At 66.6% G+C, this 25,790-nt stretch overlaps 1 protein-coding gene across 3 annotated transcripts in view; it reads right to left on the reverse strand.

Moving 5' to 3' along the window:
- Nucleotides 1-5,875, reverse strand: part of APBB1 (amyloid beta precursor protein binding family B member 1) — a 41,495-nt gene extending 35,620 nt beyond the window's left edge. For 2 of the 3 annotated variants that reach the window (XM_050932392.1, XM_050930859.1), the window contains exons 1-3: nucleotides 5,779-5,875; nucleotides 4,928-5,020; nucleotides 500-1,053 (exon numbers count right to left, since the gene is read on the reverse strand). In XM_050932392.1, the coding sequence (XP_050788349.1) occupies nucleotides 500-1,040 (541 nt within the window). In that variant the 5' untranslated portion in view covers nucleotides 1,041-1,053; nucleotides 4,928-5,020; nucleotides 5,779-5,875. The remainder of the gene's footprint in view (nucleotides 1-499; nucleotides 1,054-4,927; nucleotides 5,021-5,778) is intronic. The other variant, XM_050931597.1, reaches the window with a different exon arrangement.
- Between the last annotated feature and the right edge of the window lie 19,915 nt (nucleotides 5,876-25,790).

Consider the following 25,790-nt stretch of genomic DNA (forward strand, 5'->3'; position numbering starts at 1 on the left):
GATTGTTTAGTCTGCAGAAGAGAAGAATGAGGGGGGATTTGATAGCTACTTTCAACTACCTCAAAGGGGGTTCCAAAGAGGATGGAGCTCGGCTGGTCTCAGTGGTGGCAGATGACCGAACAAGGAGTAATGGTCTCAAGCTGCAGTGGGGGAGGTTTAGGTTGGACATTAGGAAAAACTTTTTCACTAGGAGGGTGAAGCACTGGAATGGGTTCCCTAGGGAGGTGGTGGAATCTCCTTCCTTAGAGGTTTTTAAGGTCAGGCTTGACAAAGCCCTGGCTGGGATGATTTAGTTGGGGTTGGTCCTGCTTTGAGCAGGGGGTTGGACTAGATACCTCCTAAGGTCCCTTCTATGATTCTGTGATTCGTCAGTGCACAGCTCCGCCCCCCAGGCCCTCCATCCAGGTCCACCTCCGCCCTCCCAGCAGCATTTGGCAGTTCTGCTCCCCAGGGCTGGGCCAGCAGAGAAGCTGAGTGAGCCCGTGGGCCCTGCCCGTACCTGTGTCATCGGGGGAGCTGCCAGCCGGGCTGCCCTGGCTCAGCGTGGCCCAGCTGGAGTCCTCGTCACTGGCGGCGCTGGCCCGTGGGCCGAAGAGCAGGCTGGCGCTCTTGCCGTGCTCGCGGGACCCACGCTCCAAGCTCTGCTCTGACTCGGCCGTGATGGGGTCACTCTGTACCGGGGTGGAGTCGCCATCCTCCTCCTCCTCCTCCTCCGGGCCCCCCCGCGGCAGGTCACTGAGCAGCACCGTGGCGAGGGGGCCAAGCTCATTACGGTTCTGGTCCTGCTCGGCCGCCTGGCGCAGCTGGTTCTGCCCATCCTTCACCCACTTGACATTGGCGGGCTCCTCCCTAGATGGCGGTCCTGGCCCCAGGGCGCCGTGCTGAGCAGGGCAGGTGCACGGGTGGTGCTCTGGAGGCGAGGCCTGGCACGGCAGCGTGCCGTTCAGAAGCTCACTGTGTGGCACCCGCAGCACCAAACTCAGCCCTGGGCAGCTGTTGTCATTGGCCAAGTCGCTCCTCTGGCTCAGCGGCCATGACATGGCCCCGGGTACCCTGAGAAGGGAGAGACACTGGTGTGAAGGCCAGCACGGCATGGAGCACAGGGCTGGGCCTGGCCCCAGGGTGCAGCCAGCCAGGGGACATCTTTAACAACACAAGAATGGCCATGCCAGGTCAGACCAAAGGTCCAACTAGCCCAGTATCTGTCTACCGACAGTGGCCAATGCCAGGTGCCCCAGAGGGAGTGAAGCTAACAGGGAGTCACCAAATGATCCATCCCCAGTCACCCATTCCCAGCTTCTGGCGAACAGAGGCTAGAGACACCATCCCTGCCCAGCCTGGCTGATAGCCATCGATGGACCTGTCCACCAGGAACTTACCTAGTTCTTTTTTGAACCATATTATGGTCTTGGCCTTCACAACATCCTCTTTTCTTTGTTTTAAACCTGCTGCCTATTAATGTCATTTGGTGACCCCTAGTTCTTCTGTTATGAGAAGGAGTAAATAACTTTTCCTTATTCACCTTCTCCACATTCCTCATGATTTTATAGACCTCTGTCATATCCCCCCTTAGTCACCTCTTTTCCAAGCTGAAAAGTCTCAGTATTATTAATCTCTCCTCATATGGAAGCCATTCTATACCCTTAATCATTTTTGTTGCCCTTTATGAACCATTCCAGCATATCTTTTTTGAGATGGGGCGACCACATCTGCATGCAGTATTCAAGATGTGGGCGTACCATGGATTTATATAGAGGGAACATGATATTTTCTCTCCTATTATCTGTCCCTTTCTTAATTATTCCCAACATTCTGCTCGCTTTTTTGATGCTGCTGCACATTGAGTGGATGATTTCAGAGAACTATCCACAATGACTCCAAGGTCCTTCTTGAATGGTAACAGCTAATTCAGACCCCATCATTTTATATGTATAGTTGGGATTATGTTTTCCAACGTGCATTACTTTGCATTTATCGACATTAAATTTCATCTGCTATTTTGTTTCCCAGTCACCTAGTTTTGTGAGATACTTTTGCAGCTCTTCGCAGTCTGCTTTGGTCTTAACTATCTTGAGCAGTTTTGTACCATCTGCAAATTTTGCCACCTCACTGTTTACCCCTTTCTCCAGATCATTTATGAACATGCTGACTAGGACTGGTCCCAGAACGGGCCCCTGGGGGACACCACTATTTACCTCCCTCCATTCTGAAAACTGACCATTTGTTCCTACCCTTTGTTTCCTGTCTTTTAACCAGTTACCAATCCATGAGAGGCCCTTCCCTCTCATCTCATGACAGCTGACTTTGTGTAAGAGCCTTTGGTGAGGGACCTTGTCAAAGGCTTTCTGAAAATCTAAGTACACTAGATCCACTGGGTCCATATGCTTGTTGATCTCCTCGGAGAATTCTAGTAGATTGGTGAGGTATGATTTCCCTTTACAAAAACCATGTTCACTCTTCCTCAACAAATTATGTTAATCTGTGTGTCTGGCAATTTTGTTCTTTAGTTACAACCAGTTTGCCTGGTACTGAAGTCAGACTTACTGGCCTATAATTGCCGGGGTCACCTCTGGAGCCCTTTTAAAAAACTGGTGTCATATTAGCTGTCCCTCCGGTCATCTGGTACAGAAGCTGATTTAAATGATAGGTTACATGCCACGGTGAGTAGTTCTGCAATTTCACATTTGAGTTCCTTGGGTGAACAGCATCGGTCGTGATGACTTATTACTGTTTAGTTTCTCAATTTGTTCCAAAACCTCCTCTAATGACACCTCAATCTGGGACAGTTCCTCAGATCTGTCACCTAAAAAGTACGGCTCAGGTTTGCGAATCTCCCTCACATCCTCAGCCATGAAGACCAATGCAAAGAATCCATTTAGTTTCTCTGCAATGGCCTTATCGTCCTTGAGTGCTCCTTTAGCATCTCGATTGTCCAGTGGCCCCACTGGTCATTTAGCAGCTTCCTGCTTCTGATGTATGGGGTGGGACCATTCTTCTGCATCCCTCTCTGTCTCCCTGAGCTCCTCCAGCTCAGCCATCCTGGTCCCCAAAGCCCGAACGCGGTCTCTGAGGGCCAGGAGCCCCTGCACCGAGTGCACTCATACACCGCCCGCCCACAGGGCAGATAGTCACACATGCTGCATTGGGTGCAATAAACTGGAATATAGATATATCCATGAACCACATGCCCAGCTCCTGGTCTCAGGCCCAGCCTAGCTCCCTCAGTGAGGGTAAGGGCACCACGACAGAGCTGGGAGAGCCCGGGGCCAGGTGACGCTCAGCCACGGGGGGGCGAGGGAAGCTGCTGAATGCAACCACACCCTGGCTAGGCACCCCAGGCCAGGCACCCTGGGCATCTCTGGGACAGGCTCCCTCTGCCTCTGTTCACACTGGGCGCCCCCGTGCACAACAGCAGCTCTGCTATCCGAGCCTGCCAGAGGCAGCTAGGGACCCTGGAAAGGCTGTAGCAGCTTGGGCAACCCGGCATCCTGTCCTAGAATCACTGACCCACAGGGCTAGAAGGGACCGCAGGGGTCAGCTAGTCTGGCTCCGCTCAGATGCAGGATTGGTTGGGTCTGACTCACTCCTGCCAGCCCCAGCCCCCTTTGGAAACCCCCAATGAAGGAGGTTCCCCGACCTCCCGAGGCGTCTGGTCCATTGTCCTACTGATCTTAGTTAGAAAGTTCTTCCGGAGATTTCACCTCAGTCTGCTGGGCTGGAGTCTGACCCCTCACCTCTCATCCTGCCCTTACTTATGGCAGCCTTTCCAGTACCTGAAGACAGCTGTCAGGCCGCCCCCCCCCCCTCGCAATCTCCTCTTTTCCAAACTAAACCTATGGGGAGTCGCGTTGTACACGGGCATTAGGGTCTGATGTCAGCGCGTAAGGCGAAAATTGCGTCTAGTCGAACGCTCATTGAGTGGAATGGCGGGCGCAATCGCCTGCATTACAGGTGCAGTGTTTAAATTATTTTTCTCTCGTTCATTTTGTTTTGCCGAGCACGTAGAGTTAAAATCGCACAAGTTAAACGCGCCTGTGATGTGACTGCACTGTACCCAGTTCCTTCAGCCTTTGCACGTATGGTTCGCATTCCAGCCCTTGGATCCTCTTTGTCCGTCGGCTCTGGATCCTTTCTGGTTTCTCCTCATCCTTCCTGTGCATTGGTGACCCAAACTGGACACCGTTCTCCAGCTGAGGCCTAACCAGCCCAGCACCAAGCAGAGCGGTGCTATCACCTCCCATGACTTGCATGCTCTGCCTCTGTTCATGCGACCTAACATCGCATTGCTGACTCCCCTGCTCCCAGATCTTCTCAGCAGTGCTGCTGCCAAACCAGTTATCCCCCAGGCTGTATTTGTGCATTCGTTTTTTCTTCCCTTAGTGTAGCACCATACATTCATCTTTGTTGAATTTCATTTTGTTGTCTACAGCCCAGTTCTCCAAATTTATCCAGATCCCTCTGAATTTTAGTTCTGTCCTCCAAAGTGTCAGTGCCCCCCCGGCCCTTGCAGCTTTCTGTCAGTTGCAGATTGGCTCAGCCTGCTCTCTGGGGCAACAGCCAGAGAATAAACTTTTTCACTAGGAGGGTGGTGAAGCACTGGAATGGGTTACCTGGGGAGGTGGTGGAATCTCCTTCCTTAGAGGTTTTTAAGGTCAGGCTTGACAGAGCCCTGGCTGGGATGATTTAATTGGGAATTGGTCCTGCTTTGAGCAGGGGGCTGGACTAGATGACCTCCTGAGGTCCCTTCCAACCCTGATATTCTATGATTCTAACACCAGCCCCAGAACAGCCCCTGTGGAACCACCCAACCTCAGTCCAGTCACAGTCCATTTTTCCTGGCTCGGACCCACGGCCTGTCCAGCCCAGGATCCCACTCGCCCCTCCTAGGTCACTGGGCACCGCTCTGTTGGCCCAAGGGCGCCCTTACCCTGTGCTGCAGCGGAGGCAGATCCTACGTGCCCCTCAGGACCAGGACAGCCGTGTCCATGCGGGGATGCTGCTGGGGACCAACTCCCAGAACCTGGAGACAGAGGAACAGGAGAGGAGGTCACTCGGGGGGGCAGCGGGGTCAGACTCAGATCCCAATGGCAGGAGAGATGGACAGGATCAGGTGATCTCACCCCCTGCCGAGTACAGGCCACAGGACTCCCCGAATCTCGACGGGACTAAAGCCAGTCAGGGGGTGGAGAATCCAGGCTGACCTTGGGAAATGCCCCAGAAGCTAAATGACCCCACCCCAACCCAGGGTCCAGCCTCAGCTCCCAGCCAGTGGCTTGGGTCAGACCTTCGTCTGCCAGCGTCCGGAGCCCAGTACGCCTTGTGATCCCCAGACGCCAACTTCCTCCACCCGCACCGTCCGTGGCATGCAAAGCTGGTCTCTCCCCGTCCCGTCCTCAGCAGCCCCCGCCCCCTGTCCCGAGGGGTCCCCAGATCACCGGCCCCTCCCTCATCCCAGAGCCAGCCGCATCTGCCCCAGGCCCGGACCAGTCCCCAGCCGAGAGCCCATCCAGACTCAGGGGGCAGGCGACTCCCCCTCTACACCCTGGCCAGGGCCGGGAACCCTTCTGCCCGCGGGGCACAGCAGTCTCAGGATTTTGGGGCTCCTGGATCTGCCCCTGCTTTGCTGGGTGTTGTGGGGCCTCGGCTGGGCTCAATCCCAACGTCCCGCGTGTGGATCACGTCTGGGTATTGATGGCCAGCGACTCCAGGCACCGCTCAGCCCAGCCCCAGACCAGGGGCAACTAATCGCAGAGCTGAGCTGCGCCCGCCACTGCTCACCCACATGTCTGCACCACACCTGGCATGGCCTGACCCACAGCCCCACGGACACGTAACTTCACACCCTGGGCTCCCCACGGTCCCGCCAGTGCCCCTCACTCCAGATCCGCAGCCCCCCGCTCCCCCCCACTTCCGACCCGCAGCCCCCCGCCCCCCCGTGCCCCTCACTCCTGACCCGCAGCCCCCTACTCCTGACCCACAGCCCCCCGCTCCCTCGATGCCCCCCACTCCCGACCCGCAGCGCCCCGCCCCCCAGTGCCCCTCACTCCAGATCCGCAGCGCCCCGCTCCCCCCCACTTCTGACCCGCAGCCCCCCGCCCCCCCGTGCCCCTCACTCCTGACCCGCAGCCCCCTACTCCTGACCCACAGCCCCCCGCTCCCTCGATGCCCCCCACTCCCGACCCGCAGCGCCCCGCCCCCCAGTGCCCCTCACTCCAGATCCGCAGCGCCCCGCTCCCCCCCACTTCTGACCCGCAGCCCCCCGCCCCCCCGTGCCCCTCACTCCCGACCCGCAGCCCCCTACTCCTGACCCACAGCCCCCCGCTCCCTCGGTGCCCCCCACTCCCGACCCGCAGCCCCCCGCCCCCCAGTGCTCCCCACTTCCGACCCGCAGCCCCCCGCCCCCCCGTGCCCCTCACTCCCGACCCGCAGCCCCCCGCCCCCCCGTGCCCCTCACTCCCGACCCGCAGCCCCCCGCTCCCCCCCACTTCCGACCCGCAGCCCCCCGCCCCCCCGTGCCCCTCACTCCCGACCCGCAGCCCCCCGCCCCCCCGTGCCCCTCACTCCCGACCCGCAGCCCCCCGCTCCCCCCCACTTCCGACCCGCAGCCCCCCGCCCCCCCCGTGCCCCTCACTCCCGACCCGCAGCCCCCCCGCCCCCCCGTGCCCCTCACTCCCGACCCGCAGCCCCCCGCTCCCCCCCACTTCCGACCCGCAGCCCCCCGCCCCCCCGTGCCCCTCACTCCCGACCCGCAGCCCCCCGCCCCCCCGTGCCCCTCACTCCCGACCCGCAGCCCCCCGCTCCCCCCCACTTCCGACCCGCAGCCCCCCGCCCCCCCGTGCCCCTCACTCCCGACCCGCAGCCCCCCGCCCCCCCGTGCCCCTCACTCCCGACCCGCAGCCCCCCGCTCCCCCCCACTTCCGACCCGCAGCCCCCCGCCCCCCCGTGCCCCTCACTCCCGACCCGCAGCCCCCCGCCCCCCCGTGCCCCTCACTCCCGACCCGCAGCCCCCTACTCCTGACCCGCAGCCCCCCGCCCCCCCGGCCCGGCCGGTACCTGCTGCGGCCCCGCTCGGCTCTGGGGGAGGAGCCGCCGCTTCCGCTTCCGAGAGACTCGGCGCCGCCCGGGGGCAGGGGGGGGCGAGTCAGTCTCAGGAAGTTCCTCGGGGGGGGCGCTTCAGCCCTGGGGGGTGCTGGGGCCGGGGGAGGCAGATCCAGGACCCCCCCCCGGCTCCAGCCAGGGCCTCCCGTGCTGATCTGCCCCCCTGCCCCCCGCTGCCTGCCCCCCCCGTGCTGACCGGGGGCCCCCGTGCTGATCTGCCCCCCCTGCTCCCTGCCCCCCCGTGCTGATCTGCTCCCCCTGCTGCCTGCCCCCCCCCCGTGCTGACCGGGGGCCCCCGTGCTGATCTGCCCCCCCTGCTCCCTGCCCCCCCGTGCTGATCTGCTCCCCCTGCTGCCTGCCCCCCCCCGTGCTGACCGGGGGCCCCCGTGCTGATCTGCCCCCCCTGCTCCCTGCCCCCCCGTGCTGATCTGCCCCCCTGCTGCCTGCCCCCCCCCGTGCTGACCGGGGGCCCCCGTGCTGATCTGCCCCCCCTGCTCCCTGCCCCCCCGTGCTGATCTGCCCCCCCTGCTCCCTGCCCCCCCGTGCTGATCTGCTCCCCCTGCTGCCTGCCCCGCCCCCCCGTGCTGACCGAGGCCCCCTGTGCTGATCTGCCCCCCGCCCGCTCCCTGCCCCCCCCGCTGATCTGCTTCCCCCTGCTGCCTGCCCCGCCCCCCCGTGCTGACCGAGGCCCCTTGTGCTGATCTGCTCCCCCCCGCTCCCTGCCCCCCCTATGCTGATCTGCCCCCCCCCGTGCTGACCAAGGCCCCCTGTGCTGATCTGCTCCCCCCCGCTCCCTGCCCCCCCTGTGCTGATCTGCCCCCCCCATGCTGACCAAGGCCCCCAGTGCTGATCTGCTCCCCCCTGCTGCCTGCCCCCCCCCCGTGCTGACCGGGGGACCCCGTGCTGATCTACCCTCCTGCCCCCCGCTGCCTGTCCCCCTGTGCTGAACGAGGCCCCCTGTGCTGATCTGCTCCCCCCCGCTCCCTGCCCCCCCTGTGCTGATCTGCCCCCCCCCTGTGCTGACCGAGGCCCCCTGTGTTGATCTGCCCCGCACCCACCGTGCTGGCCTGGGCCCCTCGCTGTGCCCCAAGGGTGGAGGGCAGCGGGGTCGGGGGCCGGGGTTCTGCGCTGGGGCCCGTAGCTGAGCACTCAGGGGTGGCCCCAGGGCGGGCCAGGCACCAGCCCCCGTCCCAGTCCCGCACGGGGACCCAGGGCACATAGGTTCCTTCCTAAGGGAACCAGCCGCCCCTTGTCCAGCCCCAGCTGACCCCCACCACGGGACCAACCCTGGGAGCCTGCAGCCCCCCCCCCCCCCGCCCCGAGCTCCCGCAGCCAGTCGCCCTGGGGTTGCTCCTGAGAGACGTGTCCCCAAAGGGAGCTGGGCCCCCCAGCGTCTGCAGAGATGCCCAGCCCAGGGACGTCAGCCCAGTGCTCTCGGGGAGCCCAGGGAGCTGCCTGGCCCAGCCTGGGGACCCAGCACCCAGCCAAACCTGCCCCCCCCACCCTCGGGCCCTCCTCGGTCTGTTCTTCCCCGGCTGGTCGGACCCACCAGCTTCCTGGGGGGAGCAGTGGGGGACATCCAGGAGCCTGAGTTGCTCGGGAGTAAGTGTCCCAGTGCTGAGATCTGCCATTGTCTGCACGGACCCTCCACTGCCCTGGACTCCCGTCACCCAGTGTGGGGCAGTCAGGGCCCTGCACCCCCCGTTCCTGTGACTCACTGGGTGTCACGGAGTGTGGGGCAGTCAGGGCCCTGCACCCCCCACCTCCTGCGATTCACCGGGTGTCACGGCAGGACTCCCAGCCAGCCAGTAAAACAGAAGGTTTATTAGCCGAGAGGAGCACAGTCCCAGACAGGTCTTGCACAGACAGCAGGACCCCCCCTCGTAGTTCACATGTGGGAAGGTTTATGGGGCCCGTGCCCTTTCCCCACCCCAGTACCCCTGGGGTTCAAGCTGGGCTGGGGTCTTCTCCCCACGTTCCAGTCTGGGGGGCTATGATTCGGGCTCTCTTGGTTCAGAGCCCCCATTTTGACCTTGGCCCCCCTCGGGAAAGGCTCCTCTGTGTTGGCAAGGCTCCTAAAGCCATTTTCCCCTTGTCCCGGGCCTTCCCCAACCTCTGGCAGGGGTCACAGGATTGGCAGTACTGCCGGACATGGGTAAAGACCCCCTGTGACAGAGCAGGGCGGATTTGACCTGGGAATGTTGCAGGGAGGTTACCTTGAGGACGAGAGTAAATCTCCCTGAGCTGTACCCGGAGCCAGGAGGGGGGTTGGGAGAATTCACACCTGCCTGGGAGACTGCACAAAGGGAGGAGGGGCAGAGGGGAGGGGCAGGAGAGGGGCTGGAGGGAATTTTAGTTTCAGTTTGGGCTGAGTGGTGCAACACAGGGAACCCCAAGGCTGGGATCTAAGCTCCCTGAACCCCCAGAGGGACTCGATTGAGGGGTCCTGGCTGTGCCTCCAGGCTCTGCTGTAACCTGCATTCCTGTTGTCCAATAAACCTTCTGTTTTCCTGGCTGGCGGAGAGTCACTGTGAGTCCCAGGAAGAGGGGTGCAGGGCCCTGACCTGGGGAAGTTCAGGGTCCCCTCTCTGGGACAACGCATCTGCTATCAGGTCTTGTGTAGCTGATGGTCCTTAATGGGCCATCAAGCAGGCTAGGCAGAGCTAACACCCACTTGTCTGGGGTGTCACCCAGAAGCACAGCACCAATTTGAAATACAGACAGAATAGATCCAATACGTATAACTTCAACTACAAAATGATACAGACATACGGATAGCGTAATCATAACCAGCAACCCATAACCTGGTCTTAGACACCTTATATGACCCCCTTTACATAAGATCTGGTGCCACTACAGGACCTTGGTTGCAACCCATGTTCTGTATGGTCCCAGATTATACCAATAACATCACATACATACAACCAGGACCCCTCAATCAAGTCCCCGGGGGCAAGGAGCTTAGACCCCAGCTTTGAGGTTCCCTCCATCTCCCCAGCCAGATCGAAACTAAAACCCCTCCAGCCGTCTCCTCCAGCTCCTCCCCCAGCCTTTGTCCAGTTTCCGGGGCAAAAGGTGTCACCAGCCCCCTTCCAAGGTATCCCATCACCAATGTCAACAGTCTCAATAAAACTCCCACACAACATCCCTGGGTTGATCCGCGCTGCTCCCTGCTCCGTCACACCTTCCAGACCATGTTTGCTGCTGACCTGGAGCAGGGGAACGCTGATGAGGATGGGGCTGTCATCCGTCACTGGGAACGCTGGCTCCAATCCCACAGCCCCAGGCCACCTCACCCAGCCAGGGCAAAGGGTGAGGGCCAGAGCCACCATCCAGGGCAGCATGGGGGCCCAGACGCTGTGAGTGTCTGGGGCTGTGACCAAGTGGGAATGTTCCCCCAAGATGGACCTGACTTAGGCGTCCAATTTCTATACCCACAGGGGAGGGATAGTTCAGCGGTTTGAGCATTGGCCTGCTCAACCCAGGTTTGTGAGTTCAATCCCTGAGGGGACCATTTAGGGATCTGGGACAAAATCAGTACTTGGTCCTGCTAGTGAAGGCAGGGGCTGGACTCAATGACCTTTCAAGGTTCCTTCCAGTTCTAGGCAATGGGCCATAGCTACATATACAAGCTCTGTTTTAGACCGTGTTCCTGTCAATTAATAAACCTCTGTGTTACTGGCTGGCTGAGTGACGTCTGACTGCAAAGTGGGGGGGCAGGACCCTGTGGCTTCCCCAGAACCCCGCCTGGGCGGACTCGCTGTGGAAAGTGCACGGAGGGGCAGAGGATGCTGAATGCTCCAAGGAGAGACCCAGGAGGTGAAGCCGTGTGAGCTTCTTGCCCTGCAGACAGTCTGCTCCGAGGGAGAGGAGGCTCCCCAGAGTCCTGCCTGGCTTGGTGGGGAGCAGGTCCAGAGCATCGCCCAGGGACTCCGTGACACCCCCCTCCTCATGCCCACTTGGGAGCTGCAGGGCTCCACATCTGGAGCTGTACCTCTCTGAGTCTCAGCACGTCTGTCTCTGCCATGGGCCCCCTCAGGGAGTCCACGCACTCTGGACCCTCAGGGCCTCCACCCCCAGAGGGAATAATGCCCCCCACACACACACACTCTGATCTCTAGCCCGGAGCGAATCTCAGCCAGCATAAAACAGGAGGTTTATTGAGTGTTTGACCCCAGCACAGGAAACTCTCCAGCATCAGGCATGACATCCCCCAGCCCAGCACATCCCAGTCCCCCTGCATCCAGGGGGGCTCTCCCTGCTCCCTCTCTCCAGCCCCGAGCCCCCTGCTTCCCAGCTGGGCCTCCGATATCCCCAGCCCCAAGCCCCTCTGTCCATTGGCTTCTCCGGGGAAACAAGTTCCTCTGGGTCTCCTCTCCTCTCAGCCCTCCTCTGGTCCCTCTGGCTGGAACGGGCTGGTCAGGTCCCCGGGGTCCTCTCCCCACAGCCCATTGTCCTTCTACAGGCCAGAACCGGCTGTGTCTCCTGAGCTGGGTCTCCGGGTCCCCAGGTCACCAGTCGCTGGGGTCTCCATTCTCCAGGCGATCGGCCGGGGTCCCACGTTCCCTCTCCGGTCCTGTGTCCCAACAAACTCCCTCTCCTCTCACCTCGTTAAACCAGTAACACCCGGGGACACTGAGTCCCCTCCCCCCGCATGCAACCCACTGGAAAACACAGAAAACACAAGAACCCTCCCACTTGGTCACACCCCCAACAAAGGGAACCCCAGGGACCACACGGGGCCAAGAGTGGGCACTACCTGTGAGTCTGTGACAGGCGGTTGGTGGATCCCCGGGGGAGTAGGGGGTTCCCCTAGCTGGGGTTGGGTGGATCCCCGGGGGAGTGCGGGGTTCCCCTCGCTGGGGTTGGGTGGATCCCCAGGGGAGTGACGGGTTCCCCTAGCTGGGGGTTGGTGGATTCCCAGGGGAGTCGGGCATTCCCTTCGTTGGGGTCAGTGGATCCCTGGGGGAGTGCGGGGTTCCCCTCGCTGGGGGTCGGTGGATCCCCGGGGGAGTCGGGCATTCCCTTCCTTGGGGGTCGGTGGATCCCCGGGGGAGTGCGGGGTTCCCCTCGCTGGGGTTGGGTGGATCCCCAGGGGAGTGAGGGGTTCCCCTCGCTGGGGGTCGGTGGATCCCCGGGGGAGTCGGGCATTCCCTTCCTTGGGGGTCGGTGGATCCCCGGGGGAGTGCGGGGTTCCCCTCGCTGGGGTTGGGTGGATCCCCAGGGGAGTGACGGGTTCCCCTAGCTGAGGATTGGTGGATTCCCAGGGGAGTCGGGCATTCCCTTCGTTGGGGTCAGTGGATCCCTGGGGGAGTGTGGGGTTCCCCTCGCTGGGGGTCGGTGGATCCCCGGAGGAGTCAGGCATTCCATTCCTTGCGGGTCGGTGGATCCCTGGAGGAGTGTGGGGTTCCTCTTGCTGGGGTTGGGTGGATCCCCGGGGGAGTGCGGGGTTCCCCTCGCTGGGGTTGGGTGGATCCCCAGGGGAGTGACGGGTTCCCCTAGCTGGGGGTCGGTGGATTCCCGGGGGAGTCGGGCATTCCCTTCGTTGGGGGTCAGTGGATCCCTGGGGGAGTGCGGGGTTCCCCTCGCTGGGGGTCAGTGGATCCCCAGGGTCAGCTCTAGCTCTGCCGAGGGGGCTGATGCGGGCATTGTCAGTAAATCCCCAGGGTGCCCGTGGATGCAGCGCTCAGCCGGGGATCACAGTGGCCCCAGAAGGGAGGGAACCCCGCAGGAGCCAGGACTGGGGGGCCCGGGGCACTGGGCCAGGAGCCAGGCAGCAAGCTCTGCCCTTGGCAGTCCTGCCCCCACCCACCCGCCACGTGTGCTCAGAGCACAGATAAGGCCGGGATATCAGCGGGGAAGGTGCCCGCTGCACAGTCCAGGCACTCGAGCCAGAGGCAGCATCACCCCTGGCACCCGGACCAGGTAGGGGCCACGGACTCGCTGCCTGGGGCCCCGGGCTCTGCCCAGCCCAGCCCCTTGCTCCCCGGGCTGTGGGGCGGTGGGACCAGGCAGCTCCAGACCTGAGGGCCCCCCATTGCACCCCCAGAGGCAGAGAGCCCTCCTGGCAAGTGGGTGTTGGCTGGGATCCTGCGGGTGCAGGTCTCTGTGGTCCCGGCAGGGCCTGCTCTGCCCGGGGGGGCTGGCGGCCGTGGCCGAATGGGGGAGAAGGGGAGCCCCAGGCCCTGTGGAGCCCCAGCGAGAGGCACTCTGCCCACCCCGGCCCCTGCCTGGCCCAGCTGGGCCGCTCCCTGGGCCGTTTGCACCCCCGTCCCAGCGTCTGCCCTTGGAGCCGGCAGCGCGTCTGGTGAGGTCACCTTCAGCGGGTGGCTCCCCGCCCGGTCCTGTGCCCGCCCTTCCCCGCCCCCCAGAGACAGCCTGGCCCCTACGCCCGCCCTTCCCAGCCCCCCTCAGAAAGAGCCTGGTCCCTGCGCCCGCCCTTCCCCGCCCCCCCAGAGACAGCCTGGCCCCTACGCCCGCCCTTCCCCGCCCCCCCAGAGACAGCCTGGCCCCTACGCCCGCCCTTCCCAGCCCCCCTCAGAAAGAGCCTGGTCCCTGCGCCCGCCCTTCCCCGCCCCCCCAGAGACAGCCTGGCCCCTACGCCCGCCCTTCCCAGCCCCCCCAGAGACAGCCTGGCCCCTACGCCCGCCCTTCCCAGCCCCCCTCAGAAAGAGCCTGGTCCCTGCGCCCGCCCTTCCCAGCCCCCCCGGAGCCAGCCTGGCCCCTACGCCCGCCCTTCCCCGCCCCCCCAGAGACAGCCTGGCCCCTACGCCCGCCCTTCCCAGCCCCCCTCAGAAAGAGCCTGGTCCCTGCGCCCGCCCTTCCCCGCCCCCCCAGAGACAGCCTGGCCCCTACGCCCGCCCTTCCCCGCCCCCCCAGAGACAGCCTGGCCCCTACGCCCGCCCTTCCCAGCCCCCCTCAGAAAGAGCCTGGTCCCTGCGCCCGCCCTTCCCCGCCCCCCCAGAGACAGCCTGGCCCCTACGCCCGCCCTTCCCCGCCCCCCCAGAGACAGCCTGGCCCCTGCGCCCGCCCTTCCCAGCCCCCCCAGAGACAGCCTGGTCCCTGCGCCCGCCCTTCCCCGCCCCCCCAGAGACAGCCTGGTCCCTGCGCCCGCCCTTCCCAGCCCCCCCGGAGCCAGCCTGGCCCCTGCGCCCGCCCTTCCCAGCCCCCCTCAGAAAGAGCCTGGTCCCTGCGCCCGCCCTTCCCAGCCCCCCCAGAGACAGCCTGGCCCCTGCGCCCGCCCTTCCCAGCCCCCCCGGAGCCAGCCTGGCCCCTGCGCCCGCCCTTCCCAGCCCCCCCAGAGACAGCCTGGCCCCTATGCCTGCCGTTCTCCGCCCGCCCGGAGACAGCCTGGTCCCTGTGCCCGCGCTTCCCAGCCCCCCCAGAGACAGCCTGGCCCCTGCGCCCGCCCTTCCCCGCCCCCCAGAGACAGCCTGGCCCCTGCCCCCGCCCTTCCCCGCCCCCCAGAGACAGCCTGGCCCCTGCGCCCGCCCTTCCCGGCCCCCCCGGAGCCAGCCTGGCCCCTGCGCCCGCCCTTCCCAGCCCCCCCCAGAGACAGCCTGGCTCCTACGCCCGCCCTTCCCAGCCCCCCAGAGACAGCCTGGCCCCCTGTGCCCGCCCTTCCTCGCCCCCCAGGAGCCAGCCTGGTCCCTGCGCCCGCCCTTCCCCGCCCCCCCAGAGACAGCCTGGCCCCTGCGCCCGCCCTTCTCAGCCCCCCAGAGACAGCCTGGCTCCTACGCCCGCCCTTCCCAGCCCCCCAGAGACAGCCTGGCCCCCTGTGCCCGCCCTTCCTCGCCCCCCAGGAGCCAGCCTGGTCCCTGCGCCCGCCCTTCCCCGCCCCCCCAGAGACAGCCTGGCCCCTGCGCCCGCCCTTCTCAGCCCCCCCAGAGACAGCCTGGCCCCTGCGCCCGCCCTTCTCAGCCCCCCAGAGACAGCCTGGCCCCTGCGCCCGCCCTTCCCCGCCCCCCAGGAGCCAGCCTGGCCCCTGCGCCCGCCCTTCCCAGCCCCCCCAGAGACAGCCTGGCCCCTATGCCCGCCCTTCCCCGCCCCCCAGAGACAGCCTGGCCCCTGCGCCCGCCCTTCCCAGCCCCCCCAGGGACAGCCTGGCCCCTATGCCCGCCCTTCCCCGCCCCCCAGGAGCCAGCCTGGCCCCTACGCCCGCCCTTCCCAGCCCCCCCAGAGACAGCCTGGCCCCCTGCGCCCGCCCTTCCCCGCCCCCCAGGAGCCAGCCTGGCCCCTGCGCCCGCCCTTCCCAGCCCCCCCAGAGACAGCCTGGCCCCTGCGCCCGCCCTTCCCAGCCCCCCCAGAGACAGCCTGGCCCCTGCGCCCGCCCTTCCCAGCCCCCCCAGAGACAGCCTGGCCCCTGCGCCCGCCCTTCCCCGCCCGCCCGGAGACAGCCTGGCCCCTGCGCCCGCCCTTCCCAGCCCCCCCAGAGACAGCCTGGCCCCTATGCCCGCCGTTCTCCGCCTGCCCGGAGACAGCCTGGCCCCTGCACCCGCCCTTCCCAGCCCCCCAAAAGACAGCCTGGCCCCTGCGCCCGCCCTTCCCCGCCCCCTAGAGACAGCCTGGCCCCTGCGCCCGCCCTTCCCAGCCCCCCCAGAGACAGCCTGGCCCCTGCGCCCACCCTTCCCAGCCCCCCCAGAGACAGCCTGGCCCCTGCGCCCGCCCTTCCCAGCCCCCCCAGAGACAGCCTGGCCCCCTGCGCCCGCCCTTCCCCGCCCCCCAGGAGCCAGCCTGGCCCCTGCGCCCGCCCTTCTCAGCCCCCCCAGAGACAGCCTGGCCCCTGCGCCCGCCCTTCTCAGCCCCCCAGAGACAGCCTGGCCCCTGCGCCCGCCCTTCCCAGCCCCCCCAGAGACAGCCTGGCCCCCTGCGCCCGCCCTTCCCCGCCCCCCAGGAGCCAGCCTGGCCCCTGTGCCCGCCCTTCCTCGCCCCCCCAGAGACAGCCTGGCCCCTGCGCCCGCCCTTCCTCGCCCCCCCAGAGACAGCCTGGCCCCCTGCGCCCGCCATTCTCCGCCCGCCCGGAGCCAGCCTGGCCCCTGTGCCCGCCCTTCCCAGCCCCCCCAGAGACAGCCTGGCCCCTGCGCCCGCCCTTCTCAGCCCCCACAGAGACAGCCTGGCCCCTGCGCCCGCCCTTCCCCGCCCCCCAGGAGCCAGCCTGGCCCCCTGCGCCCGCCCTTCCCCGCCCCCCAGGAGCCAGCCTGGCCCCCTGCGCCCGCCCTTCCCCGCCCCCCCAGAGACAGCCTGGCCCCCTGCGCCCGCCCTTCCCCGCCCCCCAGAGACAGCCTGGCCCCTGCGCCCGCCCTTCCCAGCCCCCCCAGAGACAGCCTGGCCCCTGCGCCCGCCCTTCCCCGCCCCCCAGGAGCCAGCCTGGCCCCCTGCGCCCGCCCTTCCCCGCCCCCCAGGAGCCAGCCTGGCCCCCTGTGCCCGCCCTTCCCCGCCCCCCAGGAGCCAGCCTGGCCCCCTACGCCCACCCTTCCCCGCCCCCCAGGAGCCAGCCCTACCCCCTACGCCCGCCCTTCCCCACCACCTGGAGCCAGCCCAACTCCGTTCCCCGCCCCCCATAGCCAGTCTGGCCCCCTGCACCCACCCTTCCCCGCCCCCCAGGAGCCAGCCCGGCTCCCTTCCCCGCCCCCCAGGAGCCAGCCTGGCTCCCTTCCCCATCCTCTGGAGCCAGCTCAGCCCCCTTCTCCACCCCGGGCCCCCGCTGAGCCAGCCTGGCTCCTGTCTCCCCAGGGTGGGGAGACCATATTCCCAAAGGGAAAATGGGACAGCTTGTGGGGCTAGTCTGACCCGCCCCCCCACAGGTGGGGCTGGCTGTAGCCCCCAGGCCAGGCTGGAACGAGCTGTGCTGACTGCCCACTGCCCGAGCTCTGACACCCCTGAACGGCCCTGCCCCACACCTCCTGTATCCCCCCGCGCCTCCCCACCACAGCTCCCACCGCGCCCACTTCTCTGATGAAAGGGCATTTGTCCCGTTCACTCTCGGTCGGCAGCAGGCAGGACAAATACCCACTTCTGCCAAACGTGGGGCCGGCCGGACCGGGCCGGGGCTGGCAGAGAGCGGTGCTAGGAGCCCTGGCTCGCTGAGGGGGCAGGGGCCCTATAGCACTAGCAGGGGCCTACTGAGATGGGGGCCCAGGCACTGCGCAGACCTGAGTGAGACCCCCACACACCCAGCCCCCCTGTGCAACCAGCCTCCACCGTGCACACAGAACAGCCCCCCACATGGACCCAGCCTCCTGTGTACACCCAGCCTCCCACCGTGCACACAGAACAGCCCCCCCACATGGACCCAGCCCCCCTGTGTACACCCAGCCCCCCACCGTGCACACAGAACAGCCCCCCACATGGACCCAGCCCCCCTGTGTACACCCAGCCCCCCACCGTGCACACAGAACAGCCCCCCACATGGACCCAGCCCCCCTGTGTACACCCAGCCCCCCACTGTGCACACAGAACAGCCCCCCCACATGGACCCAGCGCCCCTGTGTACACCCAGCCTCCCACTGTGCACACAGAACAGCCCCCCACATGGACCCAGCCCCCCTGTGTACACCCAGCCTCCCACCGTGCACACAGAACAGCCCCCCACATGGACCCAGTTCCCCTGTGTACACCCAGCCTCCCACCGTGCACACAGAACAGCCCCCCACATGGACCCAGTTCCCCTGTGTACACCCAGCCTCCCACCGTGCACACAGAACAGCCCCCCACATGGACCCAGTTCCCCTGTGTACACCCAGCCCCCCACCGTGCACACAGAACAGCCCCCCACATGGACCCAGCGCCCCTGTGTACACCCAGCCCCCCACCGTGCACACAGAACAGCCCCCCACATGGACCCAGTCCCCCTGTGTACACCCAGCCCCCCACCGTGCACACAGAACAGCCCCCCACATGGACCCAGCCCCCCTGTGTACACCCAGCCCCCCACTGTGCACACAGAACAGCCCCCCACATGGACCCAGCCCCCCTGTGTACACCCAGCCCCCCACTGTGCACACAGAACAGCCCCCCACATGGACCCAGCCCCCCTGTGTACACCCAGCCTCCCACCGTGCACACAGAACAGCCCCCCACATGGACCCAGCCCCCCTGTGTACACCCAGCCCCCCACCGTGCACACAGAACAGCCCCCCACATGGACCCAGCCCCCCTGTGTACACCCAGCCCCCCACCTGTGCACACAGAACAGCCCCCCACATGGACCCAGCCCCCCTGTGTACACCCAGCCTCCCACCGTGCACACAGAACAGCCCCCCACATGGACCCAGCCCCCCTGTGTACACCCAGCCCCCCACCGTGCACACAGAACAGCCCCCCACATGGACCCAGCCCCCCTGTGTACACCCAGCCCCCCACCGTGCACACAGAACAGCCCCCCACATGGACCCAGCCCCCTGTGTACACCCAGCCCCCCACTGTGCACACAGAACAGCCCCCCACATGGACCCAGCCCCCCTGTGTACACCCAGCCCCCCACCGTGCACACAGAACAGCCCCCCACATGGACCCAGCCCCCCTGTGTACACCCAGCCCCCCACCGTGCACACAGAACAGCCCCCCACATGGACCCAGCCTCCTGTGTACACCCAGCCTCCCACCGTGCACACAGAACAGCCCCCCACATGGACCCAGCCTCCTGTGTACACCCAGCCTCCCACCGTGCACACAGAACAGCCCCCCACATGGACCCAGCCCCCCTGTGTACACCCAGCCCCCCACCGTGCACACAGAACAGCCCCCCACATGGACCCAGCCCCCCTGTGTACACCCAGCCCCCCACCGTGCACACAGAACAGCCCCCCACATGGACCCAGCCCCCTGTGTACACCCAGCCCCCCACTGTGCACACAGAACAGCCCCCCACATGGACCCAGCCCCCCTGTGTACACCCAGCCCCCCACCGTGCACACAGAACAGCCCCCCACATGGACCCAGCCCCCCTGTGTACACCCAGCCTCCCACCGTGCACACAGAACAGCCCCCCACATGGACCCAGCCCCCCTGTGTACACCCAGCCCCCCACCGTGCACACAGAACAGCCCCCCACATGGACCCTGCCCCCCTGTGTACACCCAGCCCCCCACCGTGCACACAGAACAGCCCCCCACATGGACCCAGCCCCCCTGTGTACACCCAGCCCCCCACTGTGCACACAGAACAGCCCCCCACATGGACCCAGCCCCCCTGTGTACACCCAGCCCCCCACCTGTGCACACAGAACAGCCCCCCACATGGACCCAGCCCCCCTGTGTACACCCAGCCCCCCACCGTGCACACAGAACAGCCCCCCACATGGACCCAGCCCCCCTGTGTACACCCAGCCTCCCACCGTGCACACAGAACAGCCTCCCACATGGACCCAGTCCCCCTGTGTACACCCAGCCCCCCACCGTGCACACAGAACAGCCCCCCACATGGACCCAGCCCCCCTGTGTACACCCAGCCCCCCACCGTGCACACAGAACAGCCCCCCACATGGACCCAGCCCCCCTGTGTACACCCAGCCCCCCACCGTGCACACAGAACAGCCCCCCACATGGACCCAGCCCCCCTGTGTACACCCAGCCCCCCACTGTGCACACAGAACAGCCCCCCACATGGACCCAGTCCCCCTGTGTACACCCAGCCCCCCACCGTGCACACAGAACAGCCCCCCCACATGGACCCAGCGCCCCTGTGTACACCCAGCCCCCCACCGTGCACACAGAACAGCCCCCCACATGGACCCAGCCCCCCTGTGTACACCCAGCCCCCCACCGTGCACACAGAACAGCCCCCCACATGGACCCAGACCCCCTGTGTACACCCAGCCCCCCACCGTGCACACAGAACAGCCCCCCACATGGACCCAGCCCGCCTGTGTACACCCAGCCCCCCACCGTGCACACAGAACAGCCCCCCCACATGGACCCAGCCCCCCTGTGTACACCCAGCCCCCCACCGTGCACACAGAACAGCCCCCCACATGGACCCAGCCCCCCTGTGTACACCCAGCCTCCCACCGTGCACACAGAACAGCCCCCCACATGGACCCAGTTCCCCTGTGTACACCCAGCCCCCCACCGTGCACACAGAACAGCCCCCCACATGGACCCAGCGCCCCTGTGTACACCCAGCCCCCCACCGTGCACACAGAACAGCCCCCCACATGGACCCAGTCCCCCTGTGTACACCCAGCCCCCCACCGTGCACACAGAACAGCCCCCCACATGGACCCAGTCCCCCTGTGTACACCCAGCCCCCCACCGTGCACACAGAACAGCCCCCCACATGGACCCAGCGCCCCTGTGTACACCCAGCCCCCCACCGTGCACACAGAACAGCCCCCCACATGGACCCAGCCCCCCTGTGTACACCCAGCCCCCCACCGTGCACACAGAACAGCCCCCCACATGGACCCAGCCCCCCTGTGTACACCCAGCCCCCCACCGTGCACACAGAACAGCCCCCCACATGGACCCAGCCCCCCTGTGTACACCCAGCCCCCCACCGTGCACACAGAACAGCCCCCCACATGGACCCAGCCCCCCTGTGTACACCCAGCCTCCCACCGTGCACACAGAACAGCCCCCCACATGGACCCAGCCCTCCTACATACACCCAGCCCCCCACCGTGCACACAGAAAAGCCCCCCACATGGACCCAGCCCCCCGTGTACACCCAGCCCCCCACCGTGCACACAGAACAGCCCCCCCACATGCACCCAGCCCCCACCGTGCACACAGAACAGCCCCCCCACATGGACCCATGCCCCCCACATGCACCCAGCCCCCACCATGCACACAGAACAGCCCCCCCACATGGACCCAGCCCCCCGTGTACACCCAGCCCCCCACCGTGCATGCACCCAGCCCCCACCGTACACACAGAACAGCCCCCCCACATGAACCCAGCCCCCCACACACACCCAGCTCCCCACCGTGCATGAACGCAGCCCCCCACACACGGACCCATCCTTCCCATGTGCACCCAGCCCCGCTCACATGACACAGCCCCCACACACACACCCAGCCCCCCCCATGCACACATGCACCCACCGCCCTGCCCCCATGCACACCCAGCCCTGCAGCCGTCAGAGGGGCATGCTGTCCCTGGCGGACATGTACACGGTGTTGGCGGGAGGGTGCGGTGATGACACGTGGGGCAGGCTGGGCCCCACCCCAAGTTGCTCGCACCTGGTGAGAGCAGCTCGGCCAGCAGGCCCCAGCCTCTGTGAGATCTCCCCTGCCGCCCATGTGGGGGCCTGTTCCCCTCTCCTCCCACCCCCAGGGGCCCTGCTGCAACCTGCCTCCTCCTCCCATGCTCCCTGGGCACCCCCAGGATTCCCTATTGCTCCCCTCTCCAACCCCACCCACGTCCTCCCCTCAGCACCCCCGTACGTCTGCAACCGCGGGGACCCTGCTGCACTCCACTGCCGAACCCCCGGGCCCCTGCCATGTGTCCCCCAACCCTGGGACCCCTGCTCCCCACTGCAGCAACCCCGGGCCCCTGCCATGTGTCCCTCAACCCTGGGAATCGTGCTCCCTACTGCCGCACCCCCGGGCCCCTCCCATGTGTCCCCCAACCCTGGGACCCCTGCTCCCCACTGCAGCAACCCCGGGCCCCTGCCATGTGTCCCTCAACCCTGGGAATCGTGCTCCCTACTGCCGCACCCCCGGGCCCCTCCCATGTGTCCCCCAACCCTGGGACCCCTGCTCCCCACTGCAGCAACCCCGGGCCCCTGCCATGTGTCCCCCAACCCTGGGAATCGTGCTCCCTACTGCCGCACCCCCGGGCCCCTCCCATGTGTCCCCCAACCCTGGGACCCCTGCTCCCCACTGCAGCAACCCCGGGCCCCTCCCATGTGTCCCCCAACCCTGGGAATCGTGCTCCCCATTGCCACACCCCTGGGCCCCTCCCATGTGTCCCCCAACCCTGGGACCCCTGCTCCCCACTGCAGCAACCCCGGGCCCCTGCCATGTGTCCCCCAACCCTGGGACCCCTGACCCCACTGCTGCAGCCCCGGGCCCCTCCCATGTGTCCCCCAACCCTGGGGCCCCTGCTCCCCACTGCCGCACACTCGGGCCCCTGCCATGTGTCCCCCAACCCTGGGGCCCCTGCTCCCCACTGCTGCAACCCCGGGCCCCTACCATGTGTCCCCAAACCCTGGGACCCCTGCTCCCCACTGCAGCACCCCTGGGCCCCTGCCATGTGTCCCCAAACCCTGGGACCCCTGCTCCCCACTGCCACATCCCTGGGCCCCTGCCATGTGTCCCCAAATCCTGGGGCCCCTGCTCCCACTGCTGCACCCCCAGGCCCCTACCATGTGTCCCCAAACCCTGGCACCCCTGCTCCCCACTGCAGCACCCCTGAGCCCCTGCCATGTGTCCCCAAACCCTGGGGCCCCTACTCCCCACTGCCGCACCCCCGGGCCCCTGCCATGTGTCCCCAAACCCTGGGGCCCCTACTCCCCACTGCAGCACCCCTGAGCCCCTGCCATGTGTCCCCAAACCCTGGGGCCCCTACTCCCCACTGCCGCACCCCCGGGCCCCTGCCATGTGTCCCCAAACCCTGGGGCCCCTACTCCCCACTGCCGCACCCCCGGGCCCCTGCCATGTGTCCCCAAACCCTGGGGCCCCTACTCCCCACTGCCGCACCCCCGGGCCCCTCCCATGTGTCCCCAGACCCTGGGGCCCCTACTCCCCACTGCCACACTACCGGGCCCCTGCCATGTGTCCCCCAAACCTGGGGCCCCTGCTCCTCACCACCACACTCCAGGGCCCCTCCCATGTGTCCCCAACCCTGGGACCCCTGCTCCCACTGCTGCAGCCCCGGGCCCGTGCCATGTGTCCCCCAACTCTGGGGCCCCTGCTCCCCACTGCCGCACCCCCGGGCCCCTGCCATGTGTCCCCAAACCCTGGGACCCCTGCTCCCCACTGCCACATCCCTGGGCCCCTCCCATGTGTCCCCAAACCCTGGGGCCCCTGCTCCCCACTGCCGCACCCTCGGGCCCCTGCCATGTGTCCCCCAAACCTGGGGTGCCTGCTCCCCACTGCTGCAACCTCAGCCCCTGCCATGTGTCCCCCAATGCTGGGGCCCCTGCTCCTTACCGCCACACCCCTGGGCCCCTGCCATGTGTCCCCCAACTCTGGGGCCCCTGCTCTCCACTGCTGAGCCCCAGGGCCTCTGCCATGTGTCCCCAAACCCTGGGACCCCTGCTCCCACTGCTGCAGCCCCGGGCCCGTGCCATGTGTCCTCCAACCCTGGGGCCCCTGCTCCCCACCGCTACACCCCGGGGCCCCAGCTGCACCCCACTGCCACACACCTAGGCTCCTGCCATGTGTCCCCCAACTCTGAGGCCCCTGCTCCCCACCGCCACACCCCTGGGCCCCTGCCATATGTCCCCCATCCCTGGGACCCCTGCACCCCACTGCCGCATCCTGGATCCCTGCTGCATCCCAGTGCCACACCCCCAGACCCCTGCCATGTGTCCTCCAACCCTGGGCCCCTGCTCCCCACCACTGCAGCCCAGGGCCCCTGCTGCACCCCACCACTGCATCCCCAGAGCCCCTGCTGTGTCCCCCTGAACCCTAGTGTCCCTGCTGCACCCCTGGGGCCCCTGCTGTGTCCTCCTGAACCCTGGAGACTCTGCGGGGCTCCTGGGGCTGAGTGTGACCCCCCTCTCCCACAGGTCCCGACATGGCGCTCTTTGGGCAGCTCCTGGAGCCCCACGGCTACCTGCAGTCTCTGCGCTCGCTGGTGCTAGGCGTGGTGGCGCAGCTGCAGGGCACGGCCATGCCCGAGGAGCTGGCGTTCGTGCAGCGGGAGCTGGAGCTGCTGGACGGGGCACTGGCGGGGGGCCCAGGGCTGCTGGACGACGCGGAGGTGGGGCGCTACGAGGACTGCGTGGCTGCCGTGTACGGGCAGCTGGGGGCGGCCGTGCGGGCCGGCGCTGCCCACGCCCCGCGCGAGCAGGAGCTCTTCCTGCAGACCTGCGCCCAGTACGAGCTGGAGCGGCAGCTGCTGGGGTTGTGCCGGCGGGTGCAGGGCGTCTCCGTGCTGACCGGGCGCCCGGCGCTGCTGGAGCAGGCTGTCCAGGCCCACCGGCCCCGCCGCTGGCAGATGACTCAGTTCTGCCAGCAGCTCAACCTGGTGGTGGGCGCGGGGCTGCTGTGCCTGCTGTGCCAGGCCGGGCTGACGGGGCGGGACGGGGCCCTGCTGCTGGGCCGCTGGGCTGGCCGCATGGGGGCCCTGCACCAGCGCATGAAGGAGGCCGTGGGCCAGTGCACCGCCTACTTCCAGGGGCAGGCACAGGAGGACCTGGCCAGCGTCCTGGCCCAGGCCCCGCTGCCTGGCCCCGCCGAGGTGGCTGCCCAGGTCCTCAAGAAGCTGGAGACGAACTACGACTGGCTGCGCTGGGCGGTGATGGCGTGGGGCGGGGAGCCGCAGCCCGGCCCAGACGGGGAGCCGCAGCCCGACCTGGAGGGGGACCAGGTGCTAGCCCAGGGCAACTACATCACGGGCCAGGCGGCCTGCGGGCTCAGAGTGGTAGCCTGCTACAGTGAGAGCCCTTCCTCGCTGGACAAGGGCCGCACCCACCAGCTGATCGGGGAGCTGGAGTGGAAGCTGCCCAACCCGCCGCCCGAGGTCTATGCCAGCCTGGAGGCCGAGCCAGCCCGGGCCCGTGGCTACCTAGCCCAGCGCATGCTGCAGAAGCTGGGTGAGGGGCTGGGGCCCAGCGTCACCGTCCACGTGGTGCCTGGCAAGCTGGAGATGAGGAGCAACTTCCCGCCAGCCGCCTGCCTGCTGCACGAATACCGGCACCGCCTGGCCTCCGGCACCGTCTGCATCTTCGGCTGAGCCGGCGTGGCCAGTGGGACCGGGGCCGTTCTGGAGGCCTCTCCCGCCCCGCTGGCCTGAGCCAATAAAGCTTCATTCCAGTAAACGCTGCCTGGGTCAGTCGCGCATCATCTGCACACATCCCCCTTGGGCACAGCCCCACGTGGGCACCTCTCCGAGCTGCCCCCTCTCCCCTCTCAGGCGGCCAGTGCTGCCCCAACCCTCAAACAGGCCCTGGGGGGCCCCCAGAGGTGGGCCAGAGCCCCAAGGGGTCCCACTCGCCCTTCGGGATAAACCTACATGAGGAAAGACTTCACCTATCACACAGCCAGCCTGGGCAACCCGCTGCCAGGGGCTGCTGGGAAGGGCAAACGTGAACCGCGTCGAACAGGAACCAGAGAAGTGCACGGAGGACGGGTCCATCGATGGCTATTAGCCAGGCTGGGCCGGGATGGGTCGCTGGCCTCTGTCTGCCAGATGCTGGGAATGGGCGCAGGGGATGGGTCACTTGGTGATTCCCTGCTCTGTTCACTCCCTCTGGGGCACCTGGCGCTGGCCACTGTCGGCCGACAGGACACTGGGCTGGATGGACCCTTGGTCTGACCCAGTCTGGCCGTTTGCATGTTCAGGGCTGGCCATGGGACCTCGGAGACAGATGGAAGCAGGGGAATGGTCCTGCTATCATGGGCAGCTCTCCTGGCTTATACACTCCCCCGGCGCAGGGGGCTAGCGAAAGGATCTGAGCCCCTGCTCCCTTACCCAGCGGCCCACCTGACTCGAGGGCTCCCCTCCCGCTCCCCTGGGTGGCAGAGTCCTCGGACCCCCGACCAGGCTGGGCCCAGGATTCCTGGGGCTCAAACCCCAATCTC

The sequence above is a fragment of the Gopherus flavomarginatus genome, chromosome 1 (genome assembly GCF_025201925.1).
Source record: "Gopherus flavomarginatus isolate rGopFla2 chromosome 1, rGopFla2.mat.asm, whole genome shotgun sequence".
Lineage (NCBI taxonomy): Eukaryota > Metazoa > Chordata > Testudines > Testudinidae > Gopherus > Gopherus flavomarginatus.